Here is a 22,225-nt window from a genome sequence, read left to right on the forward strand (position 1 = left end):
TTTCTTAATTAAAATCGTGATTTCAAATAGCGATTTCACTATTCATCAACTTTTGGCCTCCTAACAGTAAAAGCGCGAATAGTAATGACATTTTAATTTAGTTTTGAAATTCCGTCAGAAATTAACCTAATTTTAGAAATACAATAGAAAAAAAGGCTTATATTGGGAAAATCCTCGATGAAGTTAAGCACTTTGAATGGACGGTGGCGTACATCATCACGTCCAAACAGTGGAACACATTGCCCTACCCTCCCTCCCTATCTCATCACGTTTGGATAACAAAAGTAGAATCAGTGAGGGAGAGGCAGAGGAGGAGGTGGAGTACCTTCAAAACCCCCCCCCCCCCCCCAATAACTACCTTCCAAGAAAGTCTACATTGATGATGCAGACCCCCACTCCCACAACTAAGAGAAGAGAGACCTTGTGGCCTCGGACGCTCGACCGGTCCTCTTCTATCATCATCATCATCATCATCATCATCCTCCACTCAACATGCCAAATTTCCACTCATTACCACACCATTCAACAGTCTTTATGAATCCCTCTTTCTGGTATCCTCCAAATATGCTGCATTTTATCATTAGTTTCAGAGATACAGAGAGAAAATGGGGCATGGAAGCTCGAAACCAAGCGTTACAGACTCCTCTGATGACTCCACTACTGAGGGTTCGAATCGCTCCTCCTCGCTCTTCTCCCGACTCCACATTCATCGTCACCACCGCCTCCTCCATCTCCGCCGCGGCGGCTCCGGCAGTCACAGTGGCTCGCATTCGAAATTGCACGCCGCCGAGGATTTCGCTGGCATCGCTCTCGTCAAACTCATCGGTGTATGATTTTAAAATCACATTTACATACATATATATACATGATATAATGTGATTATGTACTTCTTGTTGTTGAAGGCTGAGATGAAGTTCAAGGACAAGTGGCTTGCTTGTGTTTCTTTCGGAGAACAGACTTTTCGTACTGCCATATCTGATCAGTTAAGCATCTCCTACTTCTTCTATTGTCAAATTCTTGGACATTTAGTTCCATGTTGTTTGTGTGTCTATATAATATGTTACATGAATTAGAACGTCCCAATACATGCTCAACATTCTGTAATCGGAATCAATCTGATCATCAAATGATTTTTTTATTTTTATTTGTTTTTTGGGGTTGGAACCTGTTTCACTTTATTTGATTTTGATCAGTAGTGGTGTTTAAAATCATTTACAACGGTGAAAAGAGCAAGATTGCCTATTCATTTTGTAGGATCAAAAACACCCTGCATCTTAAAGGAGCTTTTGCAAGCAAGAAGTAAAAGAGGAATACATTTTATTTGTTTTTTTATTTATTTAATAAAAAGGGTGAGGAATTTGTGAAGAAAAAGGGACAAAAGGAGAGTTCTGAGTGATGAGACAAATTATGTTCTTTGTGCTTTCCTACTTTTCTTTCGGGATTCTTTCTCGGGGTTGGGGTGGGTGGGGCTTAGCTTAGGTCTATAGATCGTTCAATTTACAATAGCTTCTACTTGTTCGATGTGTCTAAGTGCAACAACACCCTTCCTTTGCTTTCTAATCATTTAAAATAACTGTGAATGTAACCTTGATCACAAAGAAAATTTAAAACCTTTCATTATAAAAGGAGGTGTCTAGATAGATGTTAGATAAATAAGCTTTGTCGTCTGGCTGGAAATTGGAATAGAGGGCAGAATATGTTGCTTATCTGGGGCACGTAGGGGAAGATAAGTAAGTGTTCATTCAAACGAGTTGAGGATCAAATTCATAGATTGAAAAGCATTTTTCTGGTGTTCCTATACTTTCCATGGGCCCTTTTTGGGCTGGCGTGTGTGTCCTCCTTTTGGGATTATGTGTTAAGCTTCGTTGTATATCTTTCTTTTTTGGTTATAGAATAAAAAATATCATCATTTCATGGAGCTTTCTGTATAAAAATTGTTGCAGAACAACTCCAAATTAAGGGGACTGCTCTGGTTGATGTAATAGATGTTAGAATATTTGAAAAACAAAAATGAGAACAAACAAGTATCAAAAAGTAAAACTCAAAGGGCTGTTCTTTTGGTTTAAAAGGTGAGGAAAAGAGAAAGAGCCTTTTCTTTGCCTAATTTTCCAAAATCTGGAAAAATTGATTACAACACTTTCAAAACCATTTTTTTTAATATTTTTTTTTTGTTGAAACTTCAAAGACTTTAAATCCTTGCCGTTAAAGTACTCTAATTGGGCCGTACATTAACAACTTAAATAATGGTAGTTGTTAAAGTATAGCATCAACAGTGCTACTCTAAGAAAGACAGGCACGACATGTGGGATACGCACACATTTTTTAGCCTATTGGATGGAAAGTTTTCATGAATTATTATATGTATGACCTATTTCCACATAGATATTGTAGTTTGTAGTACATTGAATAAGTTCTACTGTATCTGAATTTTGGCGTGTAATAAGCTCAACATATTAATTTCTGTATGGTAATAATGGAATTTTGAAGTTTAGAATAGTTTTCAATTTGTTTTTAACATTTTATAATGGTTGATTGTCTTGTTGGTGGTGCAGCACGGACAAGCCAATTTGGAACTCTGTAAGTATCACCGAATATTATGTTTACTTGGCACTTGCTTGAAATATCTTTTTTGTGACCTTCAATGATTATAGCAATTGGTGTGTTGTTTGTGAAATAAAAAATTCCATATAATAAATGGTTAGTAACATATCACGCTTTACACTTGGGAGGCATTATCCTGAACGTATATTACTCTGTATCGAATATGAAAATCATTTTCACCACCTAAGATATCCAGTAGGGAATTTGCTACATATGCAATAGTATTAAACAAATAAAACAAATTATAAAAAAAAAAAAAAAAAAAAAAAAGGGAAAATGCAAACATGTGAAGCAACCTTGGTGTGAGGAGGCTGAACATCTGTTGGTATATGTAGTGAAGTTGATGGAGGTGTAGGGGTAAAATAATGGATGGGCCTTGTATGCTCTAGGCAAAAAGGTGATGGACTGTTGGGACGAACAGATGTGCTAGGCTCTGGCATCAATGGAGTGTGAGTGGGTAGAGGGACACCACTGGACAATGGTGATGGACTATTGGGACAAATATATGTGCTAGGCTCTGGCATCGGTGGCGTGTGAGCATGTGGAGGGACACCATGGGATGATGGGTGGCACTCAACCATGAGAATGGTATCAATGCCACGGAGATGCTCCATCTGCTCCCCGACAAAGACATGGAATGTCTTCGTCTACAAAAGCTTTATACATTTTTTGAGTTGCCTATAATTAAATGAGAGTTAGAAACAATTTCAATAGAATTTTTAAGTAGTTAGAAATTTTTAGAAACAATTTTAATAGAATTTTTAAAGAGTTAGAAATTTGGCTTGTTCAAAAATAGGGGATTCAACACAAACCAGATGTTGCAACTGTAATTGTGACAGAATATGGGAAGCTGCATTACTCTCCAACCTTAATCATAGCTTAACACGTTTTGTAGTCCAAAAGGCCAGTCTAGTCAGCCCAACAACATCAATATCCAATTTCTTTTCTTTTCTTTTTTTCTCTTTTAATTGGATGTCGATGTTGTTGGGCTGACTAGACTGGCCTTTTTGACTACGGAACGTGTTAAGCTGCGATTGGGGTTGGAGAGTAGTGCAACTTCCCATATTCCGTAACACTTATAGTTTCAACATCCAGTTCATGTTGAATCCCCTATTTTCAAACAAGCCAAATTTCTAACTCCTTAAAAATTCTATTGAAATTGTTTGTAAAAATTTCTGACTCCTTAAAAATTCCATTGAAATTGTTTCTAACTCTCATTTAATTACAGGCAACTTAAAAAATGTATAAAAATTTTGTAGATGAAGACATTCCATGTCTGTCAGGAGCAGATGGAGCATCTCCATGGCATTGATATCATTCTCATGGCTGAATGCCACCCATCGTCTAATCGTGTCCCTCCACCTGCTGACACACCACTGATGCCTAGCACATCTGTTTGTCCCAACAGTCTACCATCGTCCAGTGGTGTCCCTCCACCTGCTCACACTCAATTGATGCTAGAGCCTAGCACATCTGTTTGTCCCAACAGTCCATCATGTTTTTGCCCAGAGCATAAAAGCCCCATCCATTATTATGGCCCTACACCTCCATCTACTTCACTACATATACCAACAGATGTTTAGCCTCCATTTTGAATAGAACTTTAGGTTATGTGTTTGGTTATGAGTTGTAAGTTTTTGAATCAAATAACTTTTCTAATTTCAAAAACTCAAAACTCCCCCCAAAACTCTTTTTCAAAACTCAAAACCAAACAAATTTTCTACACTCAAATCATAATTTCAAAACTCACGAACTCAACATACAACTCTATTCTCAAATCATATTTAGAAAACTCTACCAAACGCTACCTTATACTTTCTGTTGTCATTTTCTCTCCTTCTACACTCTTTGTTCAATCAGCATCATCTTCTACAAGGTTGCAATTTACTTTTGGAAAATTTGGCAGTTTATTATCCTACCTACATTGAGTTCATAGTTCTTCTACAGGAGAAGAAACTTCTTTTGGAAAGAAATGGGCCTCGTGTTGCAAGGATATCTGTATTTGAGGTATGGCGCTAAATTTGATTGTACCAACTACCCGTATATTTCTGTGCTATTCATTGCCTTTCTGATGAAGGATTTGATATTTAATTTCATATAATTAATCAAATGATGTATGAAAACACACAACTTTGATGTCATACAGAACAAGAAACACAAGCACAGTGGCAAAGTTCAAGAATAATTGACAATCTTTCTGCCATTGGGATCTCCAATTATTGAAACCAAAGCAAACCAAACCAAACTAAGCCACGTGTTCCACTTGTGGGATTGACTACATGAATAATTTTCATTAGTCTGCTCTGTCAAGGGCTAAATACCTGGTTAAATTAAATAAATCTTTCTTTTTTAACTGCCTCAATCCATATCAGTTTAGGTCTTCCTCTGCCCTTTCATTTATGGTGATCATATCACTCTTTCTTACCGTTGTATTTGTCGGTCTTTGTTGTGCATGACTGAATCATCTTAGCTTGTTCTCGCTCAACTTATTTTCAGTTGGTGCTACATTTCCCATTTCATGGGTATGTTTATTTCTAATTCTATCTTTCTTAGTTTTACCAAATACGATGTAAATACATATATGAGAGGACTGCAATTGTTAGATAGATAGATAGATGCAGTCAATCATTCCATTAAGAGTTTTTGTTTTCCCCTGCAAGTTGTTTATACTTTGCAGTGGCTTCATTTGATGCTTATCATATTTACGGTTGCAAATATAACTTTACTTGGCTTTGAGTGAAAGTTGCAAAGCACAAGTCTTGAAATCCATTTGCAATAGAATTATTATTGGCAGAATTTTCTATATTTCTTAAATTTGCTTTCTCTTACTATTTGAGTACAAAAGTGTTGTCATCATTTTAATTATCTTAATTTTGTTGTATGTTAAGAAAATTAAAAAAAGATCATAGTGTTATTTAATAAAAAAAAATCCATTTTTTGTTGCATATGCATTGACTTTCCATGTGATGCAGACCAATATATTGTCCAAGAACAACCTCGTTGGATATTGTGAAATTGATCTATATGAATTTCTCACTCGGGTAAGTTATATTTTTCATTGAATAAGTTTTTATGCCTGTCAACATGCTTCTTTTCATGATAATACTGCATATTTATGTCTTGAAGTAAGTTTACCATGCATCACGATTCACAAATGGAGAACCAATCTGAACCCATTGGTGCCTTCCACTCATCAGTTGGTCTTGGGTTAGCTTATGACAGCTGATGTAGCTTTGTTTAAGTTTGGGTATGGCATTATGCAACCCAATTCAACCTGACCTATCCAAAGATAGTCCCACCCTTTGTTACATCATTACATGTACCTAGTACAATAGTCTGGAAAGCTATGAAGCACCGACGCTTCAAAACAAATGCAGTATCCATGTCAAACACACAAACACTTCGGGGACACGCAGACATTTCGGGGACAAGTATGGGACACACCACATGGCATGTCTCCTTATTTAATTAATTTATTTTTAGGGGACACTTCGGGGACACACTAGGGACATGCTAAATTGTCTTTTTTTCAATTTTATTTAGTATTTTTGATGAATGCTGAATGTTTATTATTTTTTTCTTATATTTAAATATTTAATAGATCATCCAAAAAAAAAAAAAAAAGATATAAACTGTGTTAATTTAAAAGTGCTTAAAAAAAAAAACAAATAGAATTAGAGTTAGTTTTGTTAATATTGATTGTTTGTGGATGTAATATTAATATAGATAGTAAATAAAAATATATGAAAACATATTTTATTGCTGTGTCTCCGCTGTGTCCATATCCCCATTTTTTTGAAATCGCCATGCACCATGTCCGCATCTGTATCCATATCCGTGTCCATGTTTCTTAGGTGGAAAGTTTAGAAGTCTAATTGTGAGAAATATATTGTGTATAGAATTAGGGAAGATTGTATTGTGTATAGACTTAGGAAAGATTGTGGTGTAACTATTTAGCTGTATTTACTTTTTCGTATTTTCCTTTTTCACTCATAGGTTTAGGGTTATATAAATAGGTGCCCTCATTGTAAAGATATACAAGTTGAATATACAAATTATTCAGAAATACTTATATGGTATGAGAGCTTGGTTTGAAACCCTAGCTTTCTAATTTAAAACCCTAGCCGTAGTGGGTTTGCTTCTTCTGGTTCATCTTTGTATTCAAAACCCTCTGCCTCTTGGTCTCTGTTCAATTGCAACCCATCTGCTGCGTCTCTCTCTCGGTTCTTGTCGGCTTCATCGCGACTCGTCGACTACCTCTAGTCATCGTGACTCTCTTCGTTCATCTCTGTTCATTGCGACTCTCGTTGGCTTTGTCTGGTTCATCTATGCCCTGGTTCTTTCTCTTTCTCTTTCTCTCGTCAGCTTTGAAACTTTACCCACTTGTTATCAGTACCCTTATTTGGTTAATATTTAAAAAAAAAAAAAAAAAAAATCTGATTTTCCTATTTGGCCCACTTGTTAGTTATTATTATACTTTGACCTAGTTTATCTTTGGTTTATTACAATGATGGATATCAAAATCCAAACCATCAGATATAAACTCACTGGTGCCAATTATGCTTAGTGGGCTAATGTTATGAAATTTTTTTTTCTTGGGCAAAAAAAAATAGGGCTATGTTTCTGGTTTTGTTCTGTCCATTGGACCCGAAACAATAAGGATATCTGACTTTCTGTGACACCTGGGATTGTGATAATGCTCAAGTTCTGACCTGGTTTCATAATTCTGTGGATGATCGTATTGGAATGATGTTTTCCAAATACAGTACTGCCAAGGAGGTGTGGGACTATTTATTGGGTGTGTATCAACAGTCCAACTTTGCCAAGCGGTATGAGTTGGAAACAACTATTTAGAGTGTCGTCAACGGGACCAATCTATTTAGGACTTCTACATAAAGATGATAGGCCTCTGGGATCAGTTGGCTCTCATGGAACCATCTAGCCTCAAGGCACTAGACCCTTATGTTGAGTTTCGGGAGTGAAGTCGTTTCGTGTAGTTCTTAATGGCTCTCTTCCCTCAGTATGAGGCTATTAGTGGTGGCATCCTTCATCGATCTCCTCTCCCTTTTTGTGGATGCTATTGTTCGTGAGCTTCTCTCCGAAGAAACTCATCTTAAGATGGCCAGTCAGCCTCTATCTCCATCTATCTTCTTGGCTCCTACTCAGCCTCCTCTGCTATTGAACCCCCCACCTCATCAGCTTCAGGCCACTGCAAAGACCAAGAAGGGCCCCCTACCATCAGATGAGTGTGCTTTCTGTCATTAGAAGGGTCATTGGAAGTACAATTGTCCCAAGAAGGGACGTCCGTCTTCTCAGCAGTCTCAGTCCTGAGCACCAACTCAGAGTACTTTTCGGCCTCCCGCTGCTTATACTGCATCCACTCCGGCTCCAGGTCCTGATTTGGCTTCCTTGAGTTCTCAGCTCGCTCAGCTTCAGCAGATCTTGTCTACCTCTCAGTCATCTTCATCCGCCTCCGCTCTCACCTCTCTTCATTCAGGTTTGCTTGGGTCGTCTTCAGGTATCTCTTCCTCTGTCTAGCTTTTTGATTCCGGTGCCTCTCATCATATGACTCCTCACCTTTCCTTACTCCAAAACTGTATCCCCCTTCCCTTTCCTATTACTATTAATACTGTTAATGGGTTTAGTATGTCTGTCCTATCTGTTGGGTTTGTTTTACCCTCTGCCATGTCCGTTGTTACTATTCCCTCTGTTCTTTATGTTCCTCAACTCTCTGTTAGCTTACTTTCTATCAGTCAGCTTCATGCTTCTGGTTTTGATGTTATCTTTGCTTCTTCTGTCTGTTGTGTGCAGGATCGGGTGTCCAAGAAGCAGATTGGGACCGGCCGTAGAGTTAGAGATCTCCATGTGGTGGAAAGTCTGCATCTTCCTCTGTCCACCTCCCACGTTGCACTTTCATCTTTTCAGTTAGATTCTCAGTCGAGTCAGTTTTATTTATGGCATTCTTGCTTAGGTCATTTGTCTGTTGACTGCTTACGGTCTTTAGCTCAGTCAGGATTGTTAGGTAAAGTTTCTCCTAGTCAAATTAATGATTGTTGAGGATGTAAACTTGCTAAAACAATAGCTTTACCTTTTAATAATAGTACTTCTATTTCTGCTTCCCCTTTTTCTCTTGTCCATACTGATGTCTGGGGACCTTCTCCTCTTCTCAGTAAAGGGGGTTCTGCGTAGATGATTGTACCCACTATACCTGGGTTTATCTTATGGCTCATAAATCTGACTTCTACCAGATATATCGTACTTTTCAGTCTATGATCACTACGTAGTTTAGGGCCACAATTAAAATACTTTGGTCTGACTTGGGTGGGGAATACTTTAAAACTGAATTCTGTGAGTCTTTGGCCAAATTGGGCACCATTCACCAAATCTCTTGTATTGATACCCCTGCCCAAAATGGTCGTGCTAAGCGTAAACACCATCATCTCCTTGAGACAGCTTGATCTCTCCTTCTCTCTGCCTCTGTTTCGACACCATTCTGGGGCGAGGCAGTTCTTACTGTTACTTTCCTCCTTAATCGCATGCCAACTCCTCTATCCTTCGGTCAATCCCCTTATCAGGCTTTGTATTCCCAACCTCCCAATTATTCCCTCCTGCGTGTCTTTGAATCTGCTTGTTTTGTCCTCATTTCCTGTAAAGATCGGACCAAACTCAGTGCCCGGTCTGTCTTGTGTGTCTTTTTGGGCTACAGTTTTACTCAGAAAGGCTACCGTTGTTACGACCTTGTCTCTTGTCGCCTCTATGTCTCCCGTCATGTTACCTTTCTCGAACGTCTGTCTTATTTTCAGCTTCCCCCTGTTTTACATTGACCCATTTCCTTCCGAGGTCCCATAAGATGAGTATATCGCCATTGTTCCTCCTGAGGCCATTCCTATTTCTCCGTTTGCGTCACCTATGGCTCCTTCTTCGCCTTCGGCTGCTTCTTCCCCTCCGTTGTTGGTCTATTCTGGTCGTAAGGCTCTCCCACCACCAGTTGTCTCTCCTTCTATTGCTGCTCCTTCTGCTTCTGACGACTTTGATCCTGCTGCACACTGCTATCCTCCTCGTGAGCGTCGTTCTCCAAACAGGTTGGGTTGGTCTAATACATGTTTTTCTGCTTCCTATCGTACTTTTTTGTCTGGTATTCACTCTTTTTCGAAACTTCGGTCTAACAAAGAGGCCTATCAGGATCCTCATTAGGTTCAAGTTATGGAGGATGAGTTGTCTGCTTTACAGAAAACTAGTACTTGGGAGTTAGTTCCTTTGCTTGCTGGTAAGAATTTGGTTGGTTGCAAATGGGTCTACAAAGTAAAGACTCATTCTGATGGTTTCTTGAGCGCTATAAAGCTCGTCTGGTTGCCAAAGGTTTTTCACAGGAGTATGGTATTGATTATGATGAGACCTTCGCTCCTATTGTCAAGATGACTACTGTACGTATTTTGATCTTTGTCGCTGCTGTTCGTTTTTGGCCTCTTTATCAGATGGATATTAAGAATGCTTTTCTTAATGGCCATCTCACTGATGAGGTTTACATGCGTCCTCTCCTTGGCCTTCACCATTCCTCTAGACAGGTTTGTCGCCTTCGGCGTGCTCTGTATGGTCCGAAGCAGTCTCCTCGTGCTTGGTATAATCACTTTCAGATTGCTGTTACTGAGATTAGGTTTCATCCTTGTGCCCAGGACTTTGCTTTATTTCTTCTCCACACCTCAATCGGATTTGTTGCCTTATTACTGTATGTGGATGATATGATCATCACTGGCTCTGACTTTTCTGCTATCTCTGAGGTCAAGCAGTATCTCTTCCGCACCTTTGAGATAAAGGATCTTGGTCCTTTGCGGTATTTTCTTGGTATTGAAGTTGTTTTTTTTTCCAAAAGGCTATTTTCTGTCTCAGGCTAAGTATGCTAATGAGGTCATTCACCGTGCTGGTCTTACTGATACTAAGGTTTCTGATACACCTACTGAGCTTAATGTGAAGCTCAACTTTACTGATGATGTCCCACTGGAAGATCTCACTTTATATCGCGAGCTTGTGGGTTGCTTAGTTTATCTGACGGTTACTCGTCTTGATCTTGCTTATGTTATGCATGTGATTAGTCAGTTTGTTTATGCTCCTCGCTCTCCACATTGGGCTGCATTGGTTCGGATTCTTCGAGGTACTCTCTTTCAGGATTTACTATTGTCCTCTACTTCTTCTCTGGATATGGTGGCCTATGCTGATTCTGATTGGGCTGGTGATGTTACTGACGTAAGTCCACGTCTAGTTTCTGTATGTTTCTTAGTGATTCCTTGATCTCTTGGAAAAGCAAGAAACAAACTGTTATTGCTCGCTCTACTGCCGAAGCTGAGTACCGTGCTATGGCCCATGCTACTAATTTGGGTGTCCCTCAGTCTTCTCCGACCTCCCTCTATTGTGACAACCGTAGTGCTATTCAGATTGCCCACAATATTGCCTTCCATGAATAGACAAAACATATTGAGATTGATTGTCACTTTGTCTGCCAGCATCTGCAGTCTGGCTCTATCTCGCTTTTTTGTCTCTTCGGCTTTGCAATTTGCGGACTTCTTCACCAAGACTCACACTACCGCTCGGTTTCAGTTTCTTCTTAGCAAATTCTCAGTGTTTTTTGCTGAAACACCTTAAGTTTGAACGGGGGTGTGTGAAATATATTGTGTATAGAATTATGAAAGATTGTATTGTGTATAGACTTAGGAAAGATTGTGGTGTAACTATTTCGCTGTATTTCTTTTTTCGTATTTTCCTTTTTCACTCATAGGTTTAGGGTTATATAAACAGATGCCCTCCTTGTAAAGATATACAAGTTGAATATATAAATCATTTAGAAATACTTACATATGGGGCAATTTTATTATTTTGAGGTGCTTGAAGGTAGGGAAAGCCAATATTCAAATTGTTGTTGAGTAATGTAAAAAATAAACTGATGTATATTATTGATTGATGTGTTGTTGATTGATCTATTACAAATCAGAGTAGCTCATTATATAGGAGAGGGTTTGGGTAGTAGGTGAGGAGTAGGTGAGGGTAAATTGGTGGTAGGTGTAGTAGGTGTGGTAGTAGGTGGTGGTAGGTGTAGGTAAATTCTAACAGCCCCCCGCAAACTCAAGGAGGATAGAAACTAACCAACTTGAGTTTGGAGAGAGGAACAAAACAAGAAAATACATAAAAAATAAAAGAGGATAGGAGACACTGTATGGTCGTGTCAGACCGTTGGTGAAGACACTGTATGGGGTGTCATAACGTTGTAGAGGACACTGTATGGTGGTGTCAGACCGATGTAGAAGACAGTTTATGGGGTCATGTCGGACCGTTGTAGAAGACAGTTTATGGGGTCATGTCGGACCGTTGTAGAAGACAGTTTATGGGGTCATGTCGGACCGTTGTAGAAGACAATATTGTGACAGTTTACGGAGTATTGCTGGACCCTTGTAGAAACTAACCGGAATCAATGTCGGGACAGTTTACAGAGTCTTGTCGGACCCTTGTAGAAACTAACCGGAATCTATGTCGGGACAGTTTACAGAGTCTTGTCGGACCCATAAAGGAGCTAACCGGAATCAATGTCGGGACAGTTTACAGAGTCTTGTCGGACCCTTAAAAAGTCGCACCCTCAAAAGGTGTGCCCAATTTTGTCGAAAGGCGTGCCATCAAAAGGCGTGCCCAATTCATCAAAAAGTGTGCCGGACATGATGGCGAGGCACGTGAGTGTCTTGGTTGGCGCGCCCGTTTGTCGTCTGGCGTGGCGCGCGATACGCGTGGCTGCCTTGGTTATTTAATCAAGACGAAGGCTGAGGCTGAGGCATACCATTCTGAAACCTCTGAAACCAACCCTTCTCTGAAAAACTTTTCGTGTTCTGAGAGATTCGTGTTCTGAGAGAGAAACTCTGTAATATCTGTTTTCTGAGAGAGATTCCTGAGAGAGACACTCTGTAACACTCTGTTGTCCAGAAAATGGCTTCATCTTTCCGTGGTCTGCTCACTCTCTTTCCAGACCTTAACGAGTCAACAAGAGAGATAACTGGTGCGGGGGCCAGTGAACCTCAACCAAGCGCCCCAGGGTTTGCTCCGTTGAACTTTCCTATGCGGTCGGTGGAGCAAAGAATGGCAGTGCAGTCGGATGTGGAGGCCAATCAGTATACTCTGAAGGCATGTGTGGAAAGCATGACGGCGGTCACAAACTTGTCGAACCGGCTGCAGAGTAGGACAAATGAGGTGCAGCATTTAAACTCCCAGCTGGCTCTGCTCCAACGCATGTATAAGGATGCGCGAGCAGAGATAAGCGTGCTAAGGGCAGAAAACAAGGAGTTGAAGCGGAAGGCCACCGTGATGTTCCGATTTGGAGGTCCTCCATATGCTGCAGTGGAGGAGCATGGGGGAGTGATCGTGCCCAGTGGAGTGGGAAACACGGATGCAGCACTGTCAAGGGCCGTCCAGGACGGAGGCAAGAAGAAGAGACCGGCGGCAGAGTAGAGAAGAAAAATCCCACTGTTCCGATTTGTGTGGGTTTGGTCCCTTTTTTTGTTTGTTTGTTTTTTTTTTTTTTTTTTTTTTTTTTGGTGTAAAATGGTGATCGGGGTGAGCCCCGACATGAATAAAATGAGTGTGGTGTTGGTTTTCTGTTTGGTGTTGGTTTTCTGTTTTTGTTTTTTTTTTTTTTTTTGTTTGTTTTGTTTTGTTTTGTTTTTTTTTTTTTTTTTTTTTTTTTTTTTTTGTTTTAATAATAATAATAATAATAAAAATAATATAGTAATGGAAACTATGTGCGCTGGTAGTGTGTGGTGGTATGAAATGGATGAATAAAAAGAAAAGAGAAAAAAATAAAAGAAAAAATAAACTATGTGCGTGGGAACGTGGTGTTGTTGGAAGAATAAAAAAAAGAAAAGAAAAGGGGGCTCTTTATGCACGGGCTTGTCGGCTAGTGGAGGTAAAAGTAAAAGAAAAAGAAAGGAAAAGAGAGGGTGTAAAGGGAGAGAGAGAAAAGAAAAGACAACCAATGCTAACGATAGAAAATACAGACGACGTGGTCGCTGGCTTTGACTACGGAGACAATGTTCTTTTCGGCGGGGATCTCGGAGTTCTCGCCATGGCTGAGGGCGATCCAACGGCTCCGCTTCTCCGTCATTTTCTTTATCTGTTGGGGGCAGCACTCTCTGAGGACATTGATATCGTCGAGAGCGAGGCGATCTAGGGTGTGGATCTCGTCATTGATCTGTTCTTCGACCACTTTGGCCACCGTCAATACTTGCTTCTCTATGATCTTCGCCATCAAAGGAGAGAGAGAGGGATGAGATGAATCTGTTTGGAACAGGTACAGCCATGGACTTCCCATGGCGATGGAACAGCCACAGCAGCGTTGACATCCTTGAGCACCAGATCGGCAATGGTAAGAGGAGGTGCCACGTCTGGAGCAGGGTACAGTGTGCCTCTGAAGCGCACTGTAGCTGATGTAGCGTGTTGAGGCTAGGATGCGCCTGCTGACCTTAGAGTTGAGCCCGAACTCCGCGTCGTCAATTATCAACTCGGCGATGGTCCCCCTGTATCCGGAGCTAGTGGTGGGTAGAACCCCCCACCCGACCACCAACTGGTGCTCGTGATCCACACTTGCAACGACGCCGTATGATGAGAAGAAGATCAGAGTGGTGATGAAGCATAGTGTCAAGAGCTTGGAAGAGGTAGCCATTGTTGTCGGTGAAGCTTTTTTTTTTTTTTTTTTTTTTGGTAACCCTTTGCTATGTGCTGTGCTGTGCTATGGGAAGGTGTGTGTAGAAAATAAGCGGAATAGATTGAGGTCCGGCGGACGGCTAAGGTGAGGTTACCGCCCGCCGGTGAAGCGAAAAATGCTAGGTTCTAAACCTGCTCTGATACCATGTAAAAAATAAACTGATGTATATTATTGATTGATGTGTTGTTGATTGATCTATTACAAATTAGAGTAGCTCATTATATAGGAGAGGGTTTGGGTAGTAGGTGAGGAGTAGGTGAGGGTAAATTGGTGGTAGGTGTAGTAGGTGTGGTAGTAGGTGGTGGTAGGTGTAGGTAAATTCTAACAAGCAAAGACTTGTGTTCTTTTGTTTTCATAAACCACATGCTATTTTGGGAGGTTGCATTGATAGAGTTGGAATTTTGAATGAACACTTGGAACAGTGGTTAGAGCATTCAGAATGCCGCTTGTACCCCTGTTTTTACTCGTGGCACAATGGAAAGAGAAATAGAGCAATTTCTTTATTTTTTATTAATACCATAAACATTGAAAGCTGGTTTACTTACATAAAACTGTGAAAAAGTAGTTTTTTGGTTGAGAGGAGGCATTAGATGGCCTATAAGAGCCTCTTGCCATGGACTTCATTACTACCAACACCAGCATTGATTGTTGATATTATGTTTTGTTACTTGCCTAAATGTACTAAATAGTTTTAAATGTTGGGTTCATATAGTTTTTAATTTTCCTAGCATCCTTAAATTTAAACATTGTTCATTTCATTATTATATATGGAGTCATTCTGAACCAAGTGATTGAGCTTGTACGTCATCATCATCTTCTTCTTCTTCTTCTTCTTCTTCTTCTTTTTTTTGTTTTTTGTTTTTTGTTTTTTGGGGCTTAGATGAAACTCTTTTGCAGGATTCAGATTCTGACTCAGAGATGTTTGATTTGTTAGATCCATCTTCACCTGACATAATCGTTGGCAAAATTTCCCTTTCCTGTTCTGTTGAGGTTGTGCAGTATGAATCTTCCTTTTTATCTATTGGTTGGTTGAGACTATGACAATTATTTCTTTTCTGTGGTGTAAAAGCTAGTTTGAACCATTGACAGGATCCAATTGAAACAGAAAAAAGTTTTGTAAGACGCATCTTGGCTATAGTGGTATGCTTTGACTCATTTTCCTTCTTCCTGTATGATATTCACTAAATTTATCTATTTTGTGTATAATTTTCCTCCTTAGTCTCCCACATTATACTCAACTATCTGTGTCATGCTGAATTATTGGATAGTTCCGGAAAGACCATTTTAGGATTTAACTTGCTATATGAATCTCAGTATATCTGTTCGTGATCTAACATACATATTTTCTGCAAGTTTTTGGATTAATTTTAGGATCTGTCTGAATATAAGATGATATTTTTATTTTTATTTTTTATAAGCATCAATAATCAGTTACCAAATGGTTATTGTTCGGCAAGATTGAGATTAAGGATGTTGATTATCGACTTGTAATTTTTTTGCTTCTTTCTTATTGAAAAGTGATGCTCCATCAAAGGTTTGGAATGTCTTGGCCCTCTTGGGTGATGTCAAAAGATAACTACAGTCTGGTCAGGCACTGGCATTTTGCATCCTACGTTGGAAGTGTCGTATTCCATTGAGTATTTACGTCTTTTCTATTCCATGGGAAATTTGAAAAGAAAAAATAAGAGAAAATATGCAGACCATCACCTTCATAATTGTGAAGGTACTTTAGATGCTAATTTTGTTAATTAAATTCCTTTTTCTTTTTCTGTTTTTGGGTTTTTCCACATTTATGCAAGTTCCTTGTGGTATCTTATTTTGAGTCTTGTTATATAGACAGAAGAGTTTTTTATGGCAACACAACATTCAAATGCTCTAGATACTTGAAAATCTCTGTATATGACCCCACAATTATACTTGAATTCGGTACTTTATTTTTGTTTTGGCATGTGGTTCCGTTGGATTGTCAATTACTCTGATTCTTGGTTTAGGCAAGTAAATGAATCAAAATGCATGCTCAATCATATATTTTTGTTTCTATTAACACTATTTATAGGAAATAGATCCTTTGCAGAGAGTGTGCTTTTAAGAAGCATGGACACCGACATGAACACATGATGGCGAATTTGAGAAAAATAGGATATGGATATGGCGGGGATACAGATATTTTTATTATTATTTTCAATATAAATGAACATAAATTTAGGACACAGAGATATAAGAAGCATCAATGTATATGTGAGTGTATTTTTATTTTTTTTACTTTCCCCCTTTGTTTTCTTATATTTTTATTTTGACACGAAATAGTCCTTCTAAATTGTAAAAGAGAAACTGACAAAGGTCACTCGAGGCATGTACAGGACACTCATGTCCGTGAAGTGTTCCAAAAAGGGTACTTGCTTGCTATTATTGTTGCCATGATTTGTGTTTTGGTTTTTCTAAGCGAGGAGTTCCTTCTATATTTTAACATCCCTAGTTTGACAAGGTTTCTCTAGTGAACTACATCTGGATGCACAGTGATAGTTCATAGCTAGCATTCTAAATCCCATGTGTTGAGTTGTTAGATACCTAGCTTGGTTGTATTGTTGGGATCATATAGCCATACTTACGGTTGTCTATCCATTATTCCATGTAGATAATGATCTTTTGATTTCTGGAAACCCCTGCATTGATTTGTGCTTGTCTCAGATGTAATATGGATTTTCTTATTATCCTTAGCATAGTTGTAAGTTATTCCACTAATATTTTGTTTCGGTTTCCTAGGTGATGAAAATGTTTTGGCCATTTCAATGAAAACAAAACCAAATTTTTGGGCTGTTTTGATGGAAACGAAATGAATTTTTGTTCATTGATTGATCCATGAAATGTGTTAAAATATATATCCCATACTTAAATCTCAACCATATGATTATATTATGATGTTGGATGAACAAATAAATTGTCAAGTAATTAAAATTGCTTGTGTATATCCCATTGCCGTGATCTTTTTTCCATACATGTTTCCACTTTCTCAATCTATTGAAGCTTTGAAACATATCTTATGAAGCAGCATTAGAAACAATACCTGATAGAAGAATACAAAATTAATTCTGGATAATATACACAATTTGGAAACTGTGCCCATAGTAGATTTCATGGAATTGAACCCCTATGGTTTGTACAGGACTACAATGAAGATGGGAAGCTCTCAATCTCCGAGTTCTCAGACTTAATTGATGCATTTGGCAATCAACTGGCAGCTGATAAGGTTTGAATTTATACTTTTTTTTTTGGTTCTTAGCACCTCTTTTGGAACTTCACTGTTAATACTAATGGGCAACTATTTCTTTGGATTGTCTTGAGTGCATTGGGATACCTGAATTTGGATCTAAGAGGCATATCTTCACATCATAGGTGACATGAGTATCCAAAATAGCCTTATTCACAGCTATGGGGTTTAAAACTTGTCAGTTGATTGTTTTATTAAGCAAATCATTTTGAATAGATTTTGGAACACTGGATTTAAATAATTAAAAAAAAAAGCACATCTAAATCTGCATATCGAAAATATGCAGTGTAGAATTTGTTTTCCTAACTTATATTGTCTTAGCAGTTCATTTTTACTTTTTTACCAGAAAGAAGAGCTTTTTAAAGCAGCTGATCAGAATGGGGATGGTGTTGTTAGCATGGATGAGTTGGCTATCCTTCTTGCTATTCAACAAGAAAAGTAAGACCATGTAAAATTAAAAAGTTTGGGTTTGATCTGAATCATTTTGTTTCTACTTTTATATATTTTGTCACCAACATGGATGTCTATACATTCTAGGAATTTACCCTGGATCTCACCAAAGGTGGGATCAGGGAGTTCCCCGTTATCAAAAAACAAAAGCCTTGTGAAGTTAATTTGATTGCTTTTTTTTTTTCACTTGATTAAGTAGTCTGCATCCATTATTGGTGGTCCTCAGTTCGAATAATAGGCGTGTTTTCTGTGTGAAAAACTTTGTCATTTTTGACAGCATGATGTTCTTCGGTATTAGAAGTATCTCATTTATGATGCAGGACAATTAGGGCAGCAGCAAATCTGGACTTTTGGGGCTGATTTTAATTAGATTTTATGGCTGAAATTCCAATAAGAGTATAGCACACAAGTAGGGTTTGTTTAGGGTAATAAACGGGTAAGAGTTTAACCATGAAAGATGAGATTTTGGCACTGTTTAGGGACTGTGAACAGGACCCATGCAGTGTTTTGAGCTGTTAAAAGTGCAGAAAATAAAAGAGGAAAAGCTAGAGAAGAAGAAGATAGGTTTAGGAATTACTCCTAGAATCCCTAAGACATCACACTTAGGGTTAGGGTTGCATTGCACAATCCATAAGAAAGCTTCAAAGCTTTTCAAATTCTATGAAATATTAACTCTATTAAATTATAAGCATTACATAGGAGACTTTATAAACCAACTATAACCAAAAAAGAAAACTATTATATCTTCTTTAATTTCCAAAATTTATCTAAGACTAAATAAGAAACAAAAGCAAAGACTAATTAAATAATTGACCCAACCCACAACCCATATTTGGAAATTCTGCAAATTACCAAAATACCCCCAAGTTTAAAATCTTAGAAAACATAAATATAATTATAAAATAAGACTCTAATAATACTAGAAACACAATTATAAAAGATTTCTATCAGTTTCTCTATGAAATCATGCAAATTTCCAAATATCATCGCTTCTTTAAATTTAGCCTTCTTTGTGCTTCTTATACTCTACATTATTCTCCCTTGGTTGGAAAAAACTCGACCTCGAGTTTTGAAGTGTTGGAGTGTAAGAATCCACAAGCTTTGAAATTGCATCGATGGCTTCACATTAAAATTTTCAAGTTGGCAGCATCGTTTCTTCCTCATTGGACATAACAATGGAAGTAATATGATATTTTCAGTTCTAAAGCTAAATTTTTCTAGAATAACAAAATCAATTGAAGTACAAAGAATTGATTTAAGTGTTGAATTGTCCCATCATTCATGCCATTCTCTTTTGGGTTTGCAATATGTTGCATACAAGCAATTTGAATGCTATTGCTTGCATCAACAACCAGTGATTCAATATTCTCAACCTTTACCTCAACCAAAATGTCTTCATGCAATTCAATTTTGCAAACCTCTTGTGACTTTTGTATGTGCTACACATTAATCATGGGGTAGAGGCTCATTATGAGTTTGTTGGCACCACATCAGACAATTCAGGTAACACATTAGTGACCTTTAAAGGAGTTTATTTTCTACATTAGTGACCTTTAAAGGTGTTCATTTGAGAGAAAACTTAGAGAATGATCAGAAAATCACCCGCTTTTATATTAATAATAGGTAGCTTACAATGGAAACCTTGGATTCACAAATAATAGAATAAGAAAGTCCTAAGGCACTAATTAAGGAAACCAAATATAATCTAAATAAAGAAACAAATAATGAAATGATCCTAACATATATTCTAACACTTTTTCTCAAGCTGGTGCAAGGATATCTCTCATGCCCAGCTTGACAAGAATATCATGAAATGGTTTACTGAATATCTGCAAGTTGTTCACCAGACTTCACAAATGGAGTACTTATTGCGCCACTAGTGAGTTTTTCTTTGATGAAGTGACAATCAATCTCAACATGCTTTGTTCCGTCATGTTGAACAGGATTGTGAGCTATGTTGATGGTAACCTTATTATCACAATATAGCTGCATAGAGTCTTTCTGGTCAATTCCTAGATCATGCAATAACAACTTGATCCACAAGAGCTCACACACACCTTGTACCATAGCTTTAAACTCAGCTCCTGCACTAGACCTGGCAATCATATTCTGTTTCTTATTTCTCCAAGTAACCAAATTGCTTCCAACAAAAGTACAATGTCCTGAAGTGGACCTCCTATCAGTTACTGATCCTGCCCAATCAGCATCTGTATAAGTTTCTACACTAAGATGATCATGTTTGGAAAAATAAAGACCTTTTCTAGGAGAAGATTTCAAGTATTTTAAAATTCTTATAACTGCCACCAAATGTATTTCATGAGGAGCATGCATAAACTAGCTAACCACACTAACAACAATAGCAATATCAGGACGAGAATGGGCTAAGTAAATAAGTTTATCCACTAGTCTCTGATAACTCCTCCTATCAACGGCTGTTCCCCCACTAGCATCACAAAGTTTCTGATTAGGTTCTAGTGGTGTGTCACAAGTTTTACTTTCAAGTATTCCTGTTTCCTTCAGCAGTCAAGGACATATTTTCTTTGACAGATGAAAATCCCATCTTTGGATCTAGTCACTTCAATCCCCAGAAAGTACTTCAGGTTCCCCAAGTCTTTGATTTCAAACTTACTGGCCAAATACTTCTTCAACAAAGGGATTTACTCAACATCATCTCCTATAAGCACTATGTCATCCACATATACAATGAGAGCTATAGTTTTATCATGAGAGGAATGTTTAACAACCATATTTTAACATCGCCTGAGTGTATCTCTCAAACCAAGCCTTAGGGGACTGTTTGAGGTCATATAATGACTTCCAAAATCAACACATCTTACCCTTAGTTTGAAGAGTTTCAAAGCAGGAGGAATGTCCATATACATCTCCTCTTCTAGGTCACCATGCAGGAAAGCATTTTTCACATCAAACTGATGAAGTGGCTAGTCCAGATTAGCTGCCAGAGAAAGAAGTACTCTGACTGAATTCATCTTTGCAACATGAGCAAATGTCTTTTGGTAGGCTACCCCATAGGTCTGAGTAAAACCCTTTGCCACAAGTCGAGCCTTATACCGCTCAATTGAACCATCTGTCTTGTGCTTGATATACACCCATTTGCATCCCACAGTTCGTTTGCCCTTAGGTAACTCAGTCAAATCCTAAGTGTCATTCTTATGAAGTGCTTTCATTTCCTCCACCATGGTCAGTTTCCACTCAGGAATAGTAAGAGCATCTTGAGCATGATTAGGTATGCTAACAGAGGAAATTTTTAACGCAAAGGCTTTATATGAAGAGAACAAATTAGAATAAGACACAAAGTTAGAAATAGGATGATGAGTACAAGATCTCACGCCTTTTCTCTTGGCAATGGGGATATCAAGATCAGTAGGCTTAGATTCAGAGATAGTAATATTAGGAGTTTTAAGGTTACCTGGACCTTCATCCATCATGAGAAGGAGACGACAGTGATTGATCAAAAATGGTCTCTTGTGTTCAACTGACTTTCTATCTTTCTTTATCCCTGACATAGACTTTCCCTTCTCTGTTCTTGGCAACATCGAATTCTGTATTGCTAGTAATAGATATCACTGGAGGTGGTACTGGGCCAGGAACAATAGGAGCAATAATAGATACTATTGGTGGTGGTCTTGGGTCAGGAATAATAGAAACAACATGACTTTCTTCACTCCAAGACTCCCCTGAAGAGATGACTGGGACATTAGACGGGACAAAAAGTAGGATTGAGACTCAAAGAAGGTGACATCCATGGACATAAACCATTTACGAGTGAGAAGATGATAACATTTATACCCCTTTTGAGTATGAGAGTAACCTATGAACACTCACTTGAGGGAATGGGGATCTAACTTACCCTGAGAAGGAGAATGATTGTGAACAAAACACACACAGCTAAAGGTTTTTGGAGGAATGGAAAACAGAAACTCAGAACCGAAGAGAACTTGCAAATGTGCCCCTTTTTGTAAGACTTGTGTAGGAAGACGGTTAATGAGATATGCAGCAGTGAGAAAAGCCTCGGCCCAATAGGCCCGAGGTACGCCAATAGAAAAACACATACAGTGAGCTATATCAAGGAGATGATGATTCTTGCACTCGGCAACCCTATTTTGTTGAGGGCTGTCAGTGCAAGATAATGCCACGAGTAGAAAAATATTTTG

The 22,225-nt window shown here is 38.4% G+C and overlaps 1 protein-coding gene across 15 annotated transcripts in view; it reads left to right on the forward strand.

The window, feature by feature from the left end:
• Positions 1-405: 405 nt before the first annotated feature.
• LOC114309859 (phosphatidylserine decarboxylase proenzyme 3) overlaps positions 406-22,225 on the forward strand; it is a 48,959-nt gene continuing 27,139 nt past the window's right edge. For 9 of the 15 annotated variants that reach the window (XM_082912445.1, XM_082912447.1, XM_082912449.1 and 6 more), the window contains exons 1-9: positions 406-827; positions 903-982; positions 2,553-2,577; positions 4,549-4,608; positions 5,574-5,642; positions 15,233-15,325; positions 15,425-15,475; positions 17,499-17,582; positions 17,950-18,041. In XM_082912445.1, coding sequence (XP_082768571.1) covers positions 606-827; positions 903-982; positions 2,553-2,577; positions 4,549-4,608; positions 5,574-5,642; positions 15,233-15,325; positions 15,425-15,475; positions 17,499-17,582; positions 17,950-18,041 — 776 coding nt within the window. In that variant the 5' untranslated portion in view covers positions 406-605. The remainder of the gene's footprint in view (positions 828-902; positions 983-2,552; positions 2,578-4,548; positions 4,609-5,573; positions 5,643-15,232; positions 15,326-15,424; positions 15,476-17,498; positions 17,583-17,949; positions 18,042-22,225) is intronic. The other 6 variants (XM_082912459.1, XM_082912455.1, XM_082912457.1 and 3 more) reach the window with 2 other exon arrangements.

This window comes from Camellia sinensis, unplaced genomic scaffold (assembly GCF_055761805.1).
Source record: "Camellia sinensis isolate YWXY unplaced genomic scaffold, ASM5576180v1 Unanchor3, whole genome shotgun sequence".
NCBI classification, from domain to species: domain Eukaryota; kingdom Viridiplantae; phylum Streptophyta; class Magnoliopsida; order Ericales; family Theaceae; genus Camellia; species Camellia sinensis.